Here is a 21,004-nt window from a genome sequence, read left to right on the forward strand (position 1 = left end):
ATTCCTCGTTAGGCATTTACCTTTAACTGGGCTTTTAGGCCCTGTATGCTTAATGTTATTCCCGGAATTGTACATGGTGAATATTTATTAATACCAAACCCTGGTAACAAAACCAGTTTACTGTGAATATTAGTTCACGCTTCACGGACATTGGTTATATGTTTTGTTTAAATATATGATAAATATTTATTAGCACCACCTCGGTACAAAAGGTCGTTGAGTCCCACATTTCACATCTAACTAGATTAGATTAGATTCTTGTGTTTAGAAGTAGTGCCAGGTAACATGCGCTCTCCATTCCTCTCCATCCCTATATGCATACCTTGTGAAATTATTTACGCCCGCACATGTGTGTGTGTGTGCGTGTATGTGTGTGCGTGTGTGTGTTTGTCAGATAGCGAACGAGCTTATAAACCCGGCGATTGATTGTATCATACTTCTCCTCAATACGGTTTGCAAGAAACACACCAACAAATGTTATGAATATCGCCATGAGATATCTTCATGAATATTCAATGTCAGAATGTCTTAGACGTCACACATATAAAAGTACATACTTGTGTACGGATTCACGGACTGAAGCATCATATGTCAGAATGAACATAGGTTCTAAACAGTTTCGTACAAAGACTGGAATACTTAATACTTTAATGATTTTTATTATATAAACCATTCGAATTTCACATTGACAGCCTTATAACGGACGCGTGTACATTTACATTCCAGACAAGCCATATATGCGTCAGTGGAGCTCAAAAGAAGTTTTGAAACGTTGGCCAGAAATAGAAGAATTTTTGATGGACGAGCTCCAGCCTGGGTATATATTAGATTTCTTTATGCAAGAAAATATATTCTCTGTAGAAGAGCATGAAGCTGTATTTTGGTCTTTCGGAAGAAGAGTGGAGATGACGAGGACGCTGTTGGAAATGATGAAGAAACACCTACCAGAGGCATTGTTTGTTCTTCTCTATGCCCTAGAAGAAGTCAACAAGGACAGTAACAACATGGTCCAGGAATTGGAAAAACTTTTTGACGAAGGAAAAGGGAGAAAAGAAACACCTGAAAACTGTTGTAAGCTTCTTTATTACAGTAGAATGAATCTGCAGTTTTATAATTGTTATATATATATATATATATATATATATATATATATATATATATATATATATATATATATATATATATATCCTTTGAAATGCATTTTATTCCCTACAAGAAGGTTTTACCAGATATAAATTGAAGTCGGATAGAATGAATGATATTACATTTCAGACAAATAATAATGATCTGTTATCTAGTGAAATGTTTCATCGCTCTAAAGATATAAAAGGAAGTGCTTAGACAGATGTCTTTTCGCGAAAAGAATGGATAAGAAAACATAAAAATGAAGTTCTGTGATATTCAAAGAAAGGAAAAGGTTTATTGGCAAAATACGTATAACATAAGGTATAACGTTAGAAAATCCTTGCATGATAAATAGCTTTACCTCTAATCCACATAGTCTGTTGTCTTAGACGTCACACATATAAAAGTACATACTTATCTACGGCTTCACAGCCTCATACATATTCCTCATGCAAGACCTTCCTCCTGGGGCTAACTTTGTTCATGTATGTAAATTGTTCGATCATTCTTCGTTAGTCATTTGTGTTTACCTGGGCTTTGTAGGCCCTGTATGCTTCATGTTATTCCTGGAATTGTACATGGTGAATATTTATTAATACCAAACCCTGGTAACAAAACCAGTTTACTGTGAATATTTGTTCACGCTTCACGGACATTGGTTATATGTTTTGTTTAAATATATGATAAATATTTATTAGCACCACCTCGGTACAAAAGGTCGTTGAGTCCCACATTTCACATCTAACTAGATTAGATTAGATTCTTGTGTTTAGGAGTAGTGCCAGGTAACATGCGCTCTCCATTCCTCTCCTCTCCATCTCTATATGCATACCTTGTGAAATCATTTACGCCCGCACATGTGTGTGTGTGCGTTTGTGTGTGTGCGTGTGTGTGTTTGTCAGATAGCGAACGAGCTTATAAACCCGGCGATTGATTGTATCATACTTCACCTCAATACGGTTTGCAAGAAACACACCAACAAATGTTATGAATATCGCCATGAGATATCTTCATGAATATTCAATGTCAGAATGTCTTAGACGTCACACATATAAAAGTACATACTTGTGTACGGATTCACGGGCTGAAGCATCATATGTCAGAATGAACATAGGTTCTAAACAGTTTCGTACAAAGACTGGAATACTTAATACTTTAATGATTTTTATTATATAAACCATTCGAATTTCACATTGACAGCCTTATAACGGACGCGTGTACATTTACATTCCAGACAAGCCATATATGCGTCAATGGAGCTCAAAAGAAGTTTTGAAACGTTGGCCAGAAATAGAAGAACTTTAGATGGACGAGCTCCAGCCTGGGTATATATTAGATTTCTTTATGCAAGAAAATATATTCTCTGTAGAAGAGCATGAAGCTGTATTTTGGTCTTTCGGAAGAAGAGTGGAGATGACGAAGACGCTGTTGGAAATGATGAAGAAACACCTACCAGAGGCATTGTTTGTTCTTCTCTATGCCCTAGAAGAAGTCAACAAGGACAGTAAAAACATGGTCGAGGAATTGGAAAAACTTTTTGACGAAGGAAAAGGGAGAAAAGAAACACCTGAAAACTGTTGTAAGCTTCTTTATTACAGTAGAATGCATCTGCAGTTTTATAATTGTTTATATATATATATATATATATATATATATATATATATATATATATATATATATATATATATATATATATATATATCCTTTCAAATGCATTTTATTCCCTACAAGAACGTTTTACCAGATATAAATTGAAGTCGGATAGAATGAATGATATTACATTTCAGACAAATAATAATGATCTGTTATCTAGTGAAATGTTTCATCGCTCTAAAGATATAAAAGGAAGTGCTTGGACAGATGTCTTTTCGCGAAAAGAATGGATAAGAAAACATAAAAATGAAGTTCTGTGATATTCAAAGAAAGGAAAAGGTTTATTGGCAAAATACGTATAACATAAGGTATAACGTTAGAAAATCCTTGCATGATAAATAGCTTTACCTCTAATCCACATAGTCTGTTGTCTTAGACGTCACACATATAAAAGTTCATACTTATCTACGGCTTCACAGCCTCATGCATATTCCTCATGCAAGACCTTCCTCCTGGGGCTAACTTTGTTCATGTATGTAAATTGATCATTCTTCGTTAGTCATTTGTGTTTACCTGGGCTTTGTAGGCCCTGTATGCTTAATGTTATTCCTGGAATTGTACCTGGTAAGAGGATGCATATTGATTAATACCAAAACCTGGTTACAAAACCAGTTTAGTGTGACCATTAATTCACGCTTCATGGACCTTGGTTGCATATGTAGTTTAAACTGTACATGTTTGAATCATTAAACTAGATACATATGTATTAGTACCACATCGGTACAAAAGGTCGCTGTGCCCGACATTTCACATTTAACTAGATTCGATTCCTGCGTTTAGCTCCTGACCACAAAACAAAGTTTTTACATGCTATGCACATACCATCCTGTCTAGAATCATGAAATTTGATAAGGTGATTCAACCTGATGAGCATTCGCTCTTTTCAGAAGTATAGCCCAGAATTTCCGTTTGACTGGGTTTAATGTTCTGAAGTTTGTTGTTAGGTCTCGATTGGACATATTGTTCGAAGTGTAATACATATGCAGATGTATAATAAATTTGAAGATAGCATAAGGAATCTCCCATTCGCAAACCGATCACTGCAGGACAGTTATGCCTGCTTTATCTGGCCTTTAATTGCCCTTTATGCTAATGTGGCTAGGCGGCCGACAATACAGAATATATTTCTCAGATTCCATGAGAATATGTTTTATAATATATGAATTGTAAGATTTAAAATTCTGCAACGCTTTCGGTGTGTAAAGGAGATCCAAAAAGATGGTGTAATTTGTTTGTTTAAGAGGTTTGACCAAAGTCCAAGCTTTGGGTATGGCTGTATTTTCTGCAGTACAACCCGAGCCTTTATTCGTTAACCGTTTCTAGATGGTTCCACGGGTCCATATAACTTATCAATATGGTATGAATTCAACATATATGTTTAGCACGTCCAAAAAGCAAATAAGGAAGAAAACCCTCGAATGTAGTTTGAGCTTTCTTTCGAATGTGTCTGTAAAATCAGCTAAATAAAATGCTTCGACTAGGCTTAATGTTTCTTAACTATTTTGTTCACTACGGTGAACATTTTTACAATATACTGTATAACAAAGACAATTCTGTTTCATTTCAGACGAGACGAAAGAGCAAACATCTTGTAGTAGCAGTGAGAAAGAAAAATCTATATTTATGGATGTTCGGTGGAATGCTGTGGATGAGGGTAATGGTTGGGTGGAAGAAGAATCACCTGTAAGCTTGCGTTCAAAGGAAGGCAAGGGTCAGAGTAATCGACCTGTGACACATCCAGAAAGCAGTCTGTCCCATTATCTAGAATCAGAAGAAGCAGCGAAAAGCGTACGTTCTTTTATTACATCACCAGCTACGCGATTCAAAGACGACAGCATCAATATAAATGGTATGTTTCCCTTGTAATATGCTTCATAGAAACTAAAAAAGTTGGAAATACTAAAGATTTTAACATAAGCCTTACTTACCGATATGAGCTAACTAAAACCATTCTTTCTCCAGTTTGTTAGGGAAATAAAGGATTAAACTTCAGTTGAACCTTTGATTATACTGGAATGTTCAACAAGGTATACAGATGCATATAAACAAAACAGATAAGGTAGGTGCAGGCAAAATGCGTATCTTTACGGTGTATGTTACTGGCATACATATTAAGAACAATGAGATCAAATCTATACTGATTTCCATAACTACAATCCCTTAAGTAGGCAAAGTTAAAAAAAAGACCATCTCATATCAGTAAAGACTTGATCTATCTTACAATTGTAATGATACGTTTGATATCCGAGGAATGCCAGATTGAAACAAAATGGTTCATTACATATACAATTGAAAGGGAGAACATAACACAATATATTCACTAGATTTCTACAATTTTAAAAGAAAAGTATAACATAAAGGGCATTTCGTGTATTAGATAATGAACACGTTTATAGAAGGGACATAGACAGAAATAATTTTAGTTCTGTTGTGGATGTTTGTAAGCTATTTGTTAATTGTGTTCAAATTAGATACTATGATCAATCCCCTAAACAACTGCCTCTTTTTTGGACAAGAGATTTCGCATGTATTATTTAAACACATCAATATAATCCTTCAGCACAAAGAACCATCGTATATTAAACCACAGTCATTAAATATGAGAGTAATCCAATGATTATATCGAAGCTAACTTCACATTAAATTATGATACCTACGTTATGACAGCGTAAGAAACCATCACCCGTGTTTGTACATACATATAGATTCGATATGACATTCGAGAATACATTTAAAAGAGCCTCATTCAATGGTATAGGAGGCACACAACCTAACAAAGTTAGCATTTAGTATAGACACATTACGCAATGTGTAAGAGTACATGTATACTGACTTCATGCAGAACTTTTGCTACATGACTCCAACGTATAATAATAATTTGTAGGGATCTAAAGCCAACGTATTTTATAAGTGAAACGTCTGTTATAAAAACACAACAAGAGTTTTCTATTGGAAGCTTATTAGCTGATGTATCAAATTTAAATTATATATATATATATATATATATATATATATATATATTATATATATATATATATATATATATATATATATATATATATATGATAAAAATAATTGTCATACAATAACTAAATATGTTTGTTACGGTTTAGAAATTAAAGTATCTCATTTGAAAACCTGACCACAAACATAATGTAGCACGTATTATTGATTTTAGCATATTCCACGACAACAAGAAGGAAGCAAATGTCAATTTTCAAGTGAAATTAATAACATTGACGGTTATAGTGATTATGTATTTCTTCATTTATAGTAAGTGTACTCTAGAATGAAAAGAAACTAGATTTTGTCTTCACAATTTACTTTAAAACAGATTTATATTGGCACATAAAACCAACAAACAGAACTGATTAAAAAGCACACCACATAGCTAAACGAAAGTATTAAATAACAATAGGAACAATCACAACAACAAGGAATAGAGCAAAAAACATAAAGAAAGCACAACCTTCTCATAATAATGAACAGTATTATGCAATCAGCAGAATCACCACTAACACCAACGATAACGGATAACAGCAGTAACAACAAAAGCAGCAAATAATAATAATAATAATAATAATAATAATAATAATAATAATGTTATCTCTGATTGGATATAAAAGATAAGAAAGAGGCTGAGATTTTCAGTCATGGTGATTCGAACCGTACAGCGAGGATCATATATTTTTATTAATATGTACTTTATTTTAAATGGAAGATCTTAGATCTACATTTTCGGATCGAAAAGATTCAAAAGAACTTATACATATAAACGTTTGCGAAATAAATGAAGATGCAAAAGTTAGAATGAATAAAAATATCGTACTCATCTCTTTCAATCTAATTTATATTGAGTTTATGGATTTTCTTAACTCACATACCTGGCCAGAGTTCCTACCCACCGACATGGAAGTTGGGTATAAACGTGCTATTGAGGGCATTTCTCCTTCAAAACTGACTATACATATATTTTAGACTCTCTCTCTCTCTCTCTCTCTCTCTTGCCTAAGTCATCTAAAAAAAAATAGTTTTGAAGAAGCTACCGACGTACCATTATCTCCATAGAACTACTTTGTATTGCTTAACATAATAAGTAATCTGAAGACTGAAAGGGAAAGCATGGAATTGGCTTCAAGGCTGAAAAATACTGTTAAATAATTGAAGACCATTTACTTCTTCATCGCTCACTTTTAATGACTGAAAAGGATACGTTTCGCATCGTTAGAGAGTAATCAAATACTTTAAATCAAACGTTTCCTATTCCTTAGACCAAATATTATGGATCAACCTCGTTAAGGCAAAAGCGGTGGGATATCGTAGAACATATAATCATATATCATTATTGGAAAGTGTGCCTTGCTCTATTAAATAGACAGTAGACATGTTTATGTAGGACATGAAAAGTAATTTCATCACAAACAAAAAATGGATTATTTGCTTACTAACTTACAATACCTAGAGTTTACCTCATTTCAAATTTCCATTTCTAGGTTCATGGAATATTTAAACATTTGCGTGTTGAATTAAAATATACGCATACACACTAATACATCCATACACTGATATGTATGTTTGATGCAAAGTAGTACTGACACAATTGGTAACAAAGTGATTATTCAGACCCTTTGAATGTTATATTTATAAACTCATCATTTAAAATAAGACTCTTTGAATGTTATATTTATACATTCATCATTTAAATTAGAGTCCTCTGGTAGAAGAAAATCATCATGTCAATTGTAGAATCACTGCGTTACTGACTATCAAGACAATTAGACACAATTAGAGACAAATTCAAGCAAGGAAATATTTTCGTCCTTTTAAGAGAAATAGTATGCTGTCCTTGTTAGGGAATTACGTATGCTGAAGTTAGGAATTAGTTACCAACGTCGATGCATTTAAAGATATATATTTATTGCTGGTTATTAGATCAGCTGACAACTCTATTTTGATTATTCAACACAATAACATGATATATTTAGTTTGACTTCATAGGAGCAAGTTCAATTATATCACTAATCATTTTACGATAAGTTGATATCTGGTAAGGGCTCTAACTTCAACCATCAGCTGATTTGTTAAACAGTAACAGAAAAATGTATTTGATTACTAGTTCAAATAATACTAACATAACTGTTAAATAAAAATTATCCTTGTTCTTACTCTATACAATGTGCAGGAGATAATATGGTGTTCATCAAATCCATACTGAGAAGATTTAAATTTAGTATCTGTCACAATGTTAACAATAAAACATGTAAGCACACATCTGTGAGAATTTGATTTTGTGCTTGCGGAATTTGTTTTATTCTCGACATTAAATCCATCCAAAAGATACAATGAAAGCTAAATTACTGTAATTACTCAAGTAGGATATAATTAACCTATACTTCAATCAAACAATATGCAAATGCGAAGACCGTTGATTCTACGGGGAAAAAGGGGTACATGTCCTTGACAATACAAAATATTAACTGTTGATGATCCTTTCATGTATACTTTCTGCATGTCTCCAAACATTAAAAAGGTCAATCAAAGACAAAGTGGATATAACATTCGATATTACAACTAATATTGTTTTTCCTTATGGGACCAGACTTCATAAACACCACATAATAAAATAGATTAGTATTAACCACAAAACTTATGTAAATTCCTCAACAATGTTTCGAGGAAGCTTTCAGTCTAATCATGTCGAATCAATCTAATCATGTCCAATCCAAATATTGATTTAAAAATATGGTCCCTTGTAAGAGAAAATGAATATGCAACAATATAGTAAGTGAAAAAGAAGAAATAAATGAAACATTAATGATTATGTAACTACAGAGTAAATATGAATTTAATAGTTTCAGCTAACAGTGTATAGACTATTTTATCTGAAAGTTATATACCTTGTGCCACGCTAACGAAGTTGTATTTACCTGCGTTTGCATTGAGTGATCTTTATGTGAATATTTTCATTAGTTTTAACGTTTTGGCGTGAGGTCTGGAAAATTGTGTTTGGGATCAAAGACTAACCATTCATTATCTTGCCTTTTTCTGAGTAGGTTAATCTTCAATTTTCTTCCACCTTTATTGGCACGGATTATGGGTTTAAATTTGAATGTAATTAGTATTGTTCATACGAATTTCTTTGTCTGCTGAGGTTCCTGGTTCAATAGGCAACTCAGATGAGGGTACATCGGGCTCAATGTTGTCAACTCATGCATATTGGTTTTAAACAAAGTAATGCAAGAAAGGAAAATAAAAATTTAATTAAAATCAACAAACAATTGATTTATTTAAATTATAAAACGAAATTATAAGATTTACTTATATTATTGTCAGTAAAATGCCAAATAATCCGAAATATCATATCACAAGAATAGAAGCATAAAATGTTCCAAATGAATTCTAATAGACTTGACTCTCCTGATGTGCTACAATTACCCAATCTGGAATGTCCTTGAATGCGTTCATAATAATTCCAAAGTAAAGTGTTTAATTGAAAGTAAATGAGCACTTTTGTAATTCTATTTCATTTTTTATTTTAAATAAATAATTCGTTTTGAATATATATGAGTACAACTGTAAACTGTGATATTGGATTCCAGAGACTGATTTTAAGATAGGAACAAATGAATTGTTTACCAAGTCCCCAACATATACAAATCCCGCTTGATCGAAACATAAGTGACCGCAATTAATAATTCCATCAAAACAGATGAGGCTTTTGAATTAGTATATTTCGTTATATGTTTCATGCTTTCAGTATCAGGTTTTCTTGCAGGTTCAGATTTTATTACACATGCGATACAAATACTATGGCCGAAATTGCAAATTCAAAAACCGTTTTTGATCATGCACGTTATATAATATTGTATAGTCTTGCTGTTCAGGTATAGGCTAATAATGTTGTAAACAAGCTATATGAAATGGTTATATTGACCATTCTATTCCTCTTTATCCTATAAACAGTTTTCACACTTAATTTAATATGATCCACGATGTAAATCTTTTGATTTGCCTCTTACATTGTGGTCCGAATTTTCAATGTACCTAAGTGATTAAGAAATGTACCCCGCTGTCCTAGTGGTGGTGTTGTCGGCAAAGAACGCTACAGAAAAACACAGTGACAATAGTTTTGATGCTTTATTGTCTCTCAACTGAATTCGTAAGATATGTATTTACTGATAATTTACATAAGGACAATGGTCCCAAAATGTCCGTACTAACCAGATCAAACGGTTCCGTAACCACTTGCACTGCAGTTATTGGCACTGTAGTCAGTTTGCATGCTCGTTTCTTACTCAAAAAGTTGTGCTTGCCTTGATTCAATAAATTATGTCCGCATTCAAATTTGGCTGATATAACTGTTTGTCTTTTCAGATGCTTTGTGTAATTCCATATGTTCTCTATGTACAGAATAATTGTGCGTAACCGGTAGAGTCAAATGTATGCAGTCAGTCACAAAGTACAGTGTATTTTTCCTCAACAACAGTGTTTTGTCCCTGCTCTGTCGGCTCTTTTACACTACTGGACTGTCCCTGTTTCCCTTACGTTGACCTAGTTCTTCTTCACGGCGTAGGGAAATATTTGTTGATGTTACCTCACAATAACAATGCGTCATTTGTGCTCGATATCTGCAGCAATTGATGTCCATTTCCCCAAACAATACACGAGAAGAAGTTTCAGAATTTTATCTGTAATTTCAAGTACTGGATCGAATTCGCTAAATCCGTAATTTGTGTCGTTTCTGATCACAATCTACGAATAAATAGATAAGTGAGTATATATTGATACCATACTAGCGCTATTCCCACAAAGTGCAGATTAGCACTTGCATTCCTTGTACTCTTAATGAACCCATTAAATTAGGACCAAACCTCTTACTTTTCATTCTGTGCATTTACAACATCCTGCGGTAGTCTAGATAATATTTCCGGACCAGTTTCCAACGTAGTTAAGGTCCTAATGTCGTATATTTCTAGGGCCTGGTGATGATGGAGGCTGCTCGGTAATAATGTGTTTGTCCATAAGCTGCTATGACAACAAAATGTATTTATGACTACCAAAGATATATGATAATTAAACAATCATTCCAAGTTTAAACTCAGATTTATCCACCACATGTTACTTTTGTAATTTTAGGGTTTTACTTAATCTTTATTTGTGGAACTGGTCACTAACACGTTTTTGTTCGTTTATTTCATCTGACAGCTCTTTTCTGACTCTTCATTACGAGAATGCTATTCAATATATCCTTAGTTTGTCACGAACCAACTCATTTAAGGTACCCTACTCTGACTCTTCAGTACAAGAACTCAGTATATTATATTTGACTTAGAGAAAGTGTACTACGTTACGTGTCAACGATGTATGGTACAGATGTTAACGGTTCTAATTTTAATTCCCTTGACACTTTCTGAGATGAGGCATACACATTAAGAGATGAATATGTTTCATTAGAAGTACAAACAAACCGTAACTGAAATCTTGAATTAGACTTAAAATAAGTTTTTAAGAAAAGATATTTCAAAATGTTTAAAACTTAAGTTCCTCGGTCAGGTATAATCTCATTCAAAGCAATCATATTGTTGTGAAACATTGTAAACGTCTCCTTTGCAGATATAATGCACAATAATAATCTGTTGACATGTTTCATAATAAATTACCATTGTCGCCTTCACTACGAACACAGTACACTAAATAAGCCATTTTACTGAAGATAAAAGAAATGTAAACACTGTCATTTTCCATTGCATATACGTTACGTTTCAGCACAAAGCTCAGAGAACGTTGAACGAAAGGACATTCATGCTCTTGACGTCATGTTGGCGACACTGTCGGATCAGGTTTCGTCCCAGCTATTGGAAGCAAAGACGAAATCTCTCATAAAGAAGTACAGAGATTTTGCGTGGGAAGCGGATTGGCTGAAACGTTTGGAAGACACATTACAGAAAAGTTTGTACAAATATAAAACCTTACATCAATACATTTAAATAAATTGTCATTTATGTTATCAATAATTAAATTGATGCATATACAGTGAAACCCACTACTGAACCATTGATACCGACATCCCCTCAAGATAGAAATGTGTATTTACTTCAGAATGTATGCTTCTTTAATATCATAATTTGTCTCCCAGTAAACGAAAAAAAAGGCATGTACTATTTATTTTGCTGTCACAAGTATCAATTTTAGATCTCACCTTACCACCACCCTCCGTTGAAACAGAAACTCAGTTTAAATTTAGAAATGCATCTTACCTGCTATATTCCATGAAATATTGATATCTTGTTTATAAATAGCAATGATCATGTGTTAAAAAAATCACACCTGACACACTCTCGTCAAGATTACTTACTGCTAACAAATACTGTAGTAGGCGTATTGCTCAGTCAGTCACCCAAACTACCCCACGGGTGAGGTAAGAACAAAATTAGACAAAAGCGCCAATAGAGATTAGGACTGACAATAGCAAAATCTAATGTATTTTTACTATCAAAAAGAACCAGCTTTTATGATAAGTTGTCAATAATTATAAGCATGCAGATAAGCTAATTAGGAAAGATTTTAATGCAATCGTGTCTGATAGCATTCTTTTATATAAAATGATTACTAAAACGTTATTTTTATAAATAAATGTGTAAATATGCAAGCCCTGATAGCCGACGAGTGCGGCCTCGATTTTGACATTATGCCAAAATAGACCGACTACTTATATATTAAAGGACATTTTTCACGTCTTCAGCACCCTCAGGAAACTGAATTTCCCTCAGAACTAAAACTTAAATTTGGTGGCAAGAGTTTTGGATTTAAGTGGATTCACTGTATGTAGTTGACCACGTTTCTTTTAAAACAAACGTTTGCAAGTATATCAGTTTGATATAAATCTTTCAGGTATGCGTTTTACTGCATGTATTGAGCTCACTAGAACGCTAATTCTTTGCTTTAAAGAAATTTATCATAAAACACAAATGATCACCTGATTTTGGAGAAGGAATTCGTACGGTTTTTTAAAGCAACCTTTCATTTTTTTGTCATGGGTTACAAAATGAGTATTTCGGACACTCTTCCCCGTTAGTTTTAAGTATTATGAAAGATCTGTTTAAGTCTGATCGCTTTCTGATATAAAATCGAATCAAGAACATCACATACAAATGAGAATGAGTTTTAAAACATTCCCAGAAAATATTTGGACTTTGACAGAGGACTTACGATGGGTCGATATCAAGATTGTGTAATCTCGATAAATTAGTGTTCGGACAATCTAACAATTAGCACTATCGCGATGTCAACTTACCGATTCTCTACACGTGTCTTAAAGTCATTTCATTTGAACGTTGCGGATTCATTTACTTACTTTACAATTGGAATATATTCAGATTGCTTTTGAATTAAGTGTAGTAAACGTCTTGACATTGTCTGCCATAATATAGTTAGCTTCCAGCAAATAACCTACATTAGCAGATTTGACAATGATGCATAAGCGAATAACCTGGACTGTAACTGGAACGTGTATTAATTTAAATTAAAGTAATAGTAAGAGTTGCAGATTATCGCCTATGAGCTTCCATTATTGAATATGCATATAGAAATTCTAAAAAGGTGCCCTTCACCTTTATACACTGTACAAAATTTTTTACTTAAGTCGATTTGTAATATGGAATAGGCAATACACACAACTTTCAATATTATTATTAGTATTATTAATATTATTATTATTATTATTATTATTATTATTGCTATTATTATTATTATTAGTATTATTATTATTATTATTAGTCAATTAGATATCGTTTATATTACATATATATATATATATGTAAGTTCTTGCTTTCCAAATAAATCTTTCTCGCATGTCCTCTTATTCAGAAAATGCACGCGTTCGTATGTATAAGTGTGAATCGGTGTGAACGAACGACTTTGGATTTGTTATATTGTCACTTTTTGATACAATTATGTTCATTTGCTTCCGAAGATGTCTGTAGATATAATATGCAATTTCAATATTCATTATTGTAACCATGTCTATACATTGCCTTATTATTACTTAGGTACCTAATTTTATCATCACAATACAGTTTGGATAATGCAAGAAAATAATGCAAGAAAAAATATATATATATATATATATATATAGATAGATAGATAGATAGATAGATAGATAGATAGATAGATATGTATAATATACGTACATACATATAGGGCTTGAACAATTAACATATAGCACTTGCGTGTACCTTTGATGACCCAGAATTAATGTTGCATGGTTGTGGACATAAATGAATCCTCGTTCTATTTTTCTCGTACGAGTGAATTCCAGCATACTAAAACTGTACGCAGTGAACAATCATGCTGTGATCTATGCCATGTAGCATGTTGGTCTTGCATGCTTTAGCTGTAATGTTGTCTGGTTTTCTTTTCAGATCTAACTGAGAGTGAATTGAGGCAAATTATTTTCGTAATCCTACTTCGAGCTCATAGAAGCGAACTCGAAGGTTTTCTTCAGACATGTCGCATCCGCAATGACATTCTTCAGATTTCTATTCGTTATGTTTTAAATGTAGGAGATATGCAAGCAAAATCCATCATACTCAATATCGCCGCACGTGAACTCCAAGCACAAGTGGGCACGAAATATACTTGTGTGTGGGAAGGCATGAATTTCCGAAAACAAAAAGGTGGCGAATTATCCTTGGTTTGCTTTTATGCGAGTGACTTGCAATGTCAACCCAAAGTATTTCTTGGTCTGCCAGTATTGTACAAAGAATGGAATACGATTGAAAATGAACCAATAGAAAACTGTTTAACCGAAGAATATCTCCATACGTCTTTAACGCAGGAAGAAACAGAAACAAAAAATATATTATTAGACCATTTCACAAAAGACCTGTTTGAAAAGCATTCGAATTTAGAAGCAGTCAGCGCTAGTTCGGTTATATCTTCAAAAACTAGAGGTATAATCAAAACTCCATCAATAGTTTTGTATTGTAGATTTAAAGGCGTAATTCCAGTTGGGGAGGGTCATTTTCCAAAGGAATTAAGAATACGCAACATAGCGTTTCTCACTGATGTCCGTGAGGGATTCTTCACTTTAGGTATGATGAGAAGGCCAGCACCAATGCACTTTTTAAAACCCACTGAATATCAGCCCGTACTTAAAATGGGCTCTAGCATTGGGAGAGAAGGTGTACAGCTTGCAGGAACTCTCGGTCCATTTGTGAGAGATGATCAAGGAAATACTGGGTTCTTAACATGTGCTCATGTTGTTGGAATAGACAAACAAAGTACCATACAGAAAAATGTCGTGCAGCCTGCAGACAGCGACTCTTCATTCAGTCTACATGGTCCCGATAGAGTGTGTGGCCAAATAAAGAATGTATGTTTTGATCATCAGAGGCCGATAGGAATCGATGCAGCTTTTGTAATGGTAGACAAATCAAAACGAGACATAGATTCCATTAACTTTGCATGGAATGACTCAACTCAGCTGGATGTAGCAGGTAACAATTGTTTCTTAAGTTCTGTGTAAGGAAATCATTTTATTTTTTATGTCTTAAGAATTAAAATCATAATTCAATTAAACATTAAACGTTAAACAATTGCTATATGTAAATGAAGTTTTATTCAGACTCTACTGATCAAACTTTTATGGTACGTTTATTGTGTTAATTGACTGCAGAGAATATCATTCATAGTCGAATAATTAAAAGTCCTATCAACAACACAAATCGTATCAATAAAAGGAAACTTTACACATAATTTGTCTTTATATTAATCTGGTCGTCAGTGTAATGCATTATTATTTCTTTAATAGGAATATAAAATATACTTACATTTAGTTATTTAGGGAATGTTATAATTCACTACAATACTGGATTATTTTTTTTTGTTTCCTTGCGAAGGATTTCATCATGAACAAAAACCGCCATCCTTTCTTGGAGGAGATGTAAAGTCAAAAATCAATTTTGATGACGTTGAGGGCAGAAGAGTCATTAAATGTGGACGATCTACTGGTCTCAAAAAAGGTTCAATTGCATTGGATAGCTTAAGTGTCAGAATACATAATAGTTCCCTCACATTTCCCAATGGAATGCCCTGGATGAGCAATGTAAACGTCGTCATGAATGGTCAGTATCTTGTTGAATCCAGTGGAACGCCATTTTTTGATTTGGGTGACTCTGGCGCAGGAGTGTACCTTGTTGAACATAAACAAAACAAGCTTTCGCTCATTGGATTAGCTATCGGATTGCTGAACGCGAATCACTGTGTTGTTACGCCAATTAAAAATGTTCTAGAAGCACTTGGCTTGGAACCTGAGAATGTAGTCTCTTCTGAAATGATGGATGTCGTCTTGGACACTCAAGCATCGTTCTCGTCATGGTTTGGTATAGGCAATGGTTGGGTTGTCCATGGAAATGATAAATGAAACATGACATATGTATGTATGCTACTAGATCTCTTCCATCTATTATACACAAATAATAGCAACAGAGAAAATAGGATTTTGCTGCAGAAAATACTTTTAAACCTTCATGAAGATCTAATATTGCCAACCTCAATCTGATAATATAATCTATCTAACAATCAACTATTTGTATTAACTCATTAAAGTGAATGTAACCACTGTTACATTAAGTCGTAATAACTTAGAAACGTGTTCAATGAAATTGTGCCTAATAATATGTCGATATTTGTACTTTTCCCTCTAGCAACAAAACCCCAGTACGACTACGGGCGTTAATTTGTCTTTAAAATTGTTGAGATTGTCCCTCATGGGGTGGGGTTGTAAGAGTAGCAGTTAAAATTGTTATACATTACTAAATTTGGTAACGCACATTTTGTAATAACGAGTCCTGATAAATGTTTTTGACAAAGAATGTTTCAAATTTTCATCGCTCATGTATTAGAATGTTCAAACTTCGAATATCTCTTACCCGGTGTTGAATTCTGCAACGGCTAGAAATTATTATAAAAGTATATTAACTAAATGTTAAACAAACATATTCTTTATTAGATAAACGATTCAGCAGGCGGAAAAGGCTTTTTGCTAGTTTCTTATGATCAACTTCAGACAACTCCAAAAATGTCATATGCATATGGGAATTTTCACATAGCCGAATGTGACACGACTGTATACGAATTATTCAATTACGTAAAGTGTTTCTGAAGTCGTCCGTATACTCTCCAATATTTGGGGAAATTTCGGTAATTTTCAAGATTTACGTAAAAAGTATTTTACCCTGTTACATATATTTGATTTAATTTATATTTTATTTAATTTGTGTTTGATTTGATTTGATTGTTTGTGGGGTTTTGAATCTTGTTATTTTTTGTACATGTCAAGGTAATGAAATTTTGTTTACTAGAAATTTGATATTTTCCAGAAAATTCAGTTTGACTTGAATTTTTTCATCAATACCAAATAATAGAAACACTTGATTCTATTCTAAACTTAGTCCCTGGAATTGATTGAGGGTCAAGTAAACAACTTTTTCTTGGAGCAAAATGATTGGTTCTTATCAAAGACATACGTGATCCTCTATTTCGCAATTAGGCATTTCCAAAATTGCGAAATAGATAGTATTAACAGTGATGTTTAGAGAAAGAGAGAGAGAGATCTCAGAGTTTTGGGGCTTTTAAACACTTCATGTAAAGTTTTTTTTTTCTTCTGTTGTGACTAGTTTTGAGTTGTTTAATTTTATTTTTTAAAAACATTTTTTGGATTTCCAAAACCAGAGGATTAAAAATTGTTTTTCCACATGGAACAGTAGACTTCAGCACAGTACAAGTTACAACATACGTCATCGCCTTCCATCTTTGATTCTTCGTTGGGACTCGAACTTGAAATCATTAGAACATTTCAGTATTAGGATTTCGAAAATGATATTCGTGGATTATTCTTGGATTATTTTTGGATTTGATTCTGGAAACTGTAATTTGAAATATTTTCATTTTTAAAGAATTTTTCCAGGGACATAAATTATTTATATTTTTGAAAGCTTGTTGTTTTCACTTTTTCCTGTATTACTGTTTAGTTGAGTCTAAACACGTAACATCAGAACCCTACAAATTTACCTTTTTTAATTGCAACGAACCTATTGGTGTAAAAATAAACTTCGAACAAAGCAAAATCTGATTTTTCAAAATTAATTATATTTAACGATAAGTAAGTACATTTTTGCCACATAATTACGAATTGAATAATAACATATGAAGTTAAAGTATTGATTAGGAAATTAATATCTTAAGATGAATTTTATCACTTCTTTTCAATTTTTACATGAGATTTCTTTTCAGCATATTGAGGGTGTGAATGTGTGGGAAATTATAGAATATTTGATCTGTTAATCTTAATACTTTTCATTCTCTTTATTCTTCCAAAGGTACAAATTCATTTGTTGTTTCACAAAATACATCCATCAGCATTGGGTGTAAAACTGACGATATGTGAATATTTTCAAAATTATCCTTATATCATTATATATATATATATATATATATATATATATATATATATATATATATATATATATATATATATATATATATATATATATATATATATATATATATATATATATATATATATATATAACCGTTTTGATTTCATGACGCATCACAGATAAAAAATACAACAACTGGTGGCATACATTTTTGCAGTCAATCTCAAACACATTGATTCTATAAATTTCATTTTGTTTGAAAGATGTAGTCTGGCAAATATTTTCCCCAAATTGTGTCTTTGCATTTCTAATAATAGCTGTACACATGTTTGTTCGAAAATGACATGTAGAAACGTGAAGAAGACTTTCAAAGTTTAATACTTTTTTGTATATATTGTTACGTATGTTTGATTTAATTGATATTTGATTTCATTTGTGTTTGATTTGGTTTGACTGTTTGTGGGTTTTGGAATCTTCTTACTTTCATTACATATCAATGTAATGTATTTTGTTTACTAGAAAATTGATATTTTCCAGAAAATTCAGTTTGGCCTGAATCTTTCCTTAAATACCTAATATTAGAATGACTGTTTCTTTGTTTTGGACATAATTCCTGGCCTCGATTTACGGTCTAGTAATAAACTTTTATTCTCGGAGTAAAATGATTGGTTTTTATCAAGGATATACATGGGCTATGTGATTTGTATAAGTAAACTTGATCACTTGATCCGCTATCGCAATTAGGCCTTTCCAAAATTGTGAAATACTTAATATTAGTAGTGTTGTTTAGAGCGAAATGAGAGTTTTGGGGCTTTTAAACACTTGACGTCAAGTTGTTTTCTTCTGTTGTGACCAGTATTTAATTTTTTAGTTTTTGAGTTATATGTTAATTTTTCTTCAGATAATTTGAAGTATAAAATATTAACTCATTTCTCTGGAAATATTATTGCATTCACACAGAATTTCTTGAACAAGGACATTTTTGACAAATTATTTTGGGAATTTCCAAACCCGGAGGATTAATTATTGTATTTCTACAAGGAACGGTAGATTTCAACACAGTACATGTTACAGGAAACGTCATCGCCTTCCATCTTGGATTCTTCATCGGAGGTCGAACTTGAACTCATTTCAACATTTTATTATTAGGATTTCTAAAATATTATTCGTAGATTATTCTTGGATTAATTTTGGATTTGATTCTTGAAACCGTAAGTAATTTCTTTCATTTTTACAATATTCATCCAGGGAAATAAACTGATTATTTAAATTTTCAATGCTTGTTGTTTTCACTCTTTCTTGTGTTATTGTTTATTCGAACCTAAACACGTAACATAAGAAAATAGTTGTTTATATATATATATATATATATATATATATATATATATATATATATATATATATATATATATATATATATATATATATATATATATATATATATATATATATATATGTGTGTGTGTGTGTGTGTGTGTCTGTGTGTGTGTGTGTGTGTAGAGAGAGAGAGAGAAAGAGAGACAGAGAGAGAATTCGGTAATTACAATATTATTTTATATTGTATTTCACTTACAGTTCACAGTATAGTCTTTCCTTCAAGTTCTGGAGTTATATTGAATTTTGTTTTCACAAACCTTGTACTTTTGTCATATATGTGTGGTAAATTTACAATAGGCCAAAATAAATCTTTGATAGTTTAATGGTCTTTCTTATTCACATAGTTCATTTTCAATAATTAAAATATTCGAATTTTTACTAATATTTTAAACAAACCCATAAACTGAAATTTCTTAAAGTTTACGTCTTGAATATTCTTTAATAACGAATTTTAATATTTCAATTGCTTCATGTAATACATCATATATATTATTTACCCCTTTGTTAAGTATATAAAGTCTTCTTTTTTCTGTTAATTTATCATGATCTGAATCCACTTGTATGCTTTAGAAAACAACATATATATAACAGACTGTACAGTATTTCAGGATTAGTATTTCTAATTTTCTACTACTCACTATATTTAACCATTACCTAGATCTTCTAACTTTTAGAGTTTCATATTCAAGAAATATTCCTGAAGTTGTTTCTAATATATTTTATTGTTTGTATTTGTTCAATGATGTTTAAACAGCAATTTACATCATGGATTCTAGCAACTTTCCAATGAATATGAGAACTCCATGCAGATATGTTTAAAACAGCGATGCAAATTGCATATCTTCTAAAGGTTCGATTTTAAATTTCCAATATATTGGGGACAACACCTTTTCAAACAACTTTCAAAAATATATTATATGTATTATTCGCAATTGTTTACGTAAATAAACATCGAATTATAAAACTATTATTAAATTCAATATTAGATAATGTTGAACATTTAGACTACCGTACAAGATTACCCTGTCAGATTAGCTTCAGCTCTTTCAATAAATTCTTATCATTTGTATGCCTTTTTACATTATTGTTTTACGTCTAGTTTAGTTTAATAGGTCATGAATTTCAGAGGACTTTCTAAACGTGCAGAATTATGGGTATATGCGTACATTAAGAATTTGCCAATGATTTAATTTAACATAATTTACCATAGAGAGCAACCTAAATTTCTGGCAATTTCAAGGGTGTTTTTTTTTCTCTTATACGGTTTGGATTAACTTCCCATATATAATACAAGTCAGTCCTGAAGATTATTCACAAAATGGTACATGAACCTGGTTCCCAATCTAATTTAAAATGCTTGTAAAGTTGTCATAATTTGATTTTGACAGTGTTCCAGTCCTTATAGCTCT

General features: G+C 32.2%; 1 protein-coding gene across 1 annotated transcript; it reads left to right on the forward strand.

The window, feature by feature from the left end:
- The first annotated feature begins 946 nt into the window (after positions 1-946).
- LOC149807810 (uncharacterized) lies at positions 947-19,495 on the forward strand. The gene is made up of 6 exons (XM_089970706.1): positions 947-1,071; positions 2,360-2,704; positions 4,346-4,627; positions 11,545-11,727; positions 14,199-15,275; positions 15,678-19,495. Exons 2-6 carry the CDS (start codon positions 2,431-2,433, stop codon positions 16,199-16,201), a joined length of 2,340 nt encoding a protein of 779 aa, XP_089826832.1. The 5' UTR covers positions 947-1,071; positions 2,360-2,430; the 3' UTR covers positions 16,202-19,495.
- The last annotated feature ends 1,509 nt before the right edge of the window (positions 19,496-21,004 follow it).

Source organism: Sinohyriopsis cumingii, chromosome 1 (genome assembly GCF_028554795.1).
Source record: "Sinohyriopsis cumingii isolate HCF-2022 chromosome 1, ASM2855479v2, whole genome shotgun sequence".
Classification (NCBI taxonomy): domain Eukaryota; kingdom Metazoa; phylum Mollusca; class Bivalvia; order Unionida; family Unionidae; genus Sinohyriopsis; species Sinohyriopsis cumingii.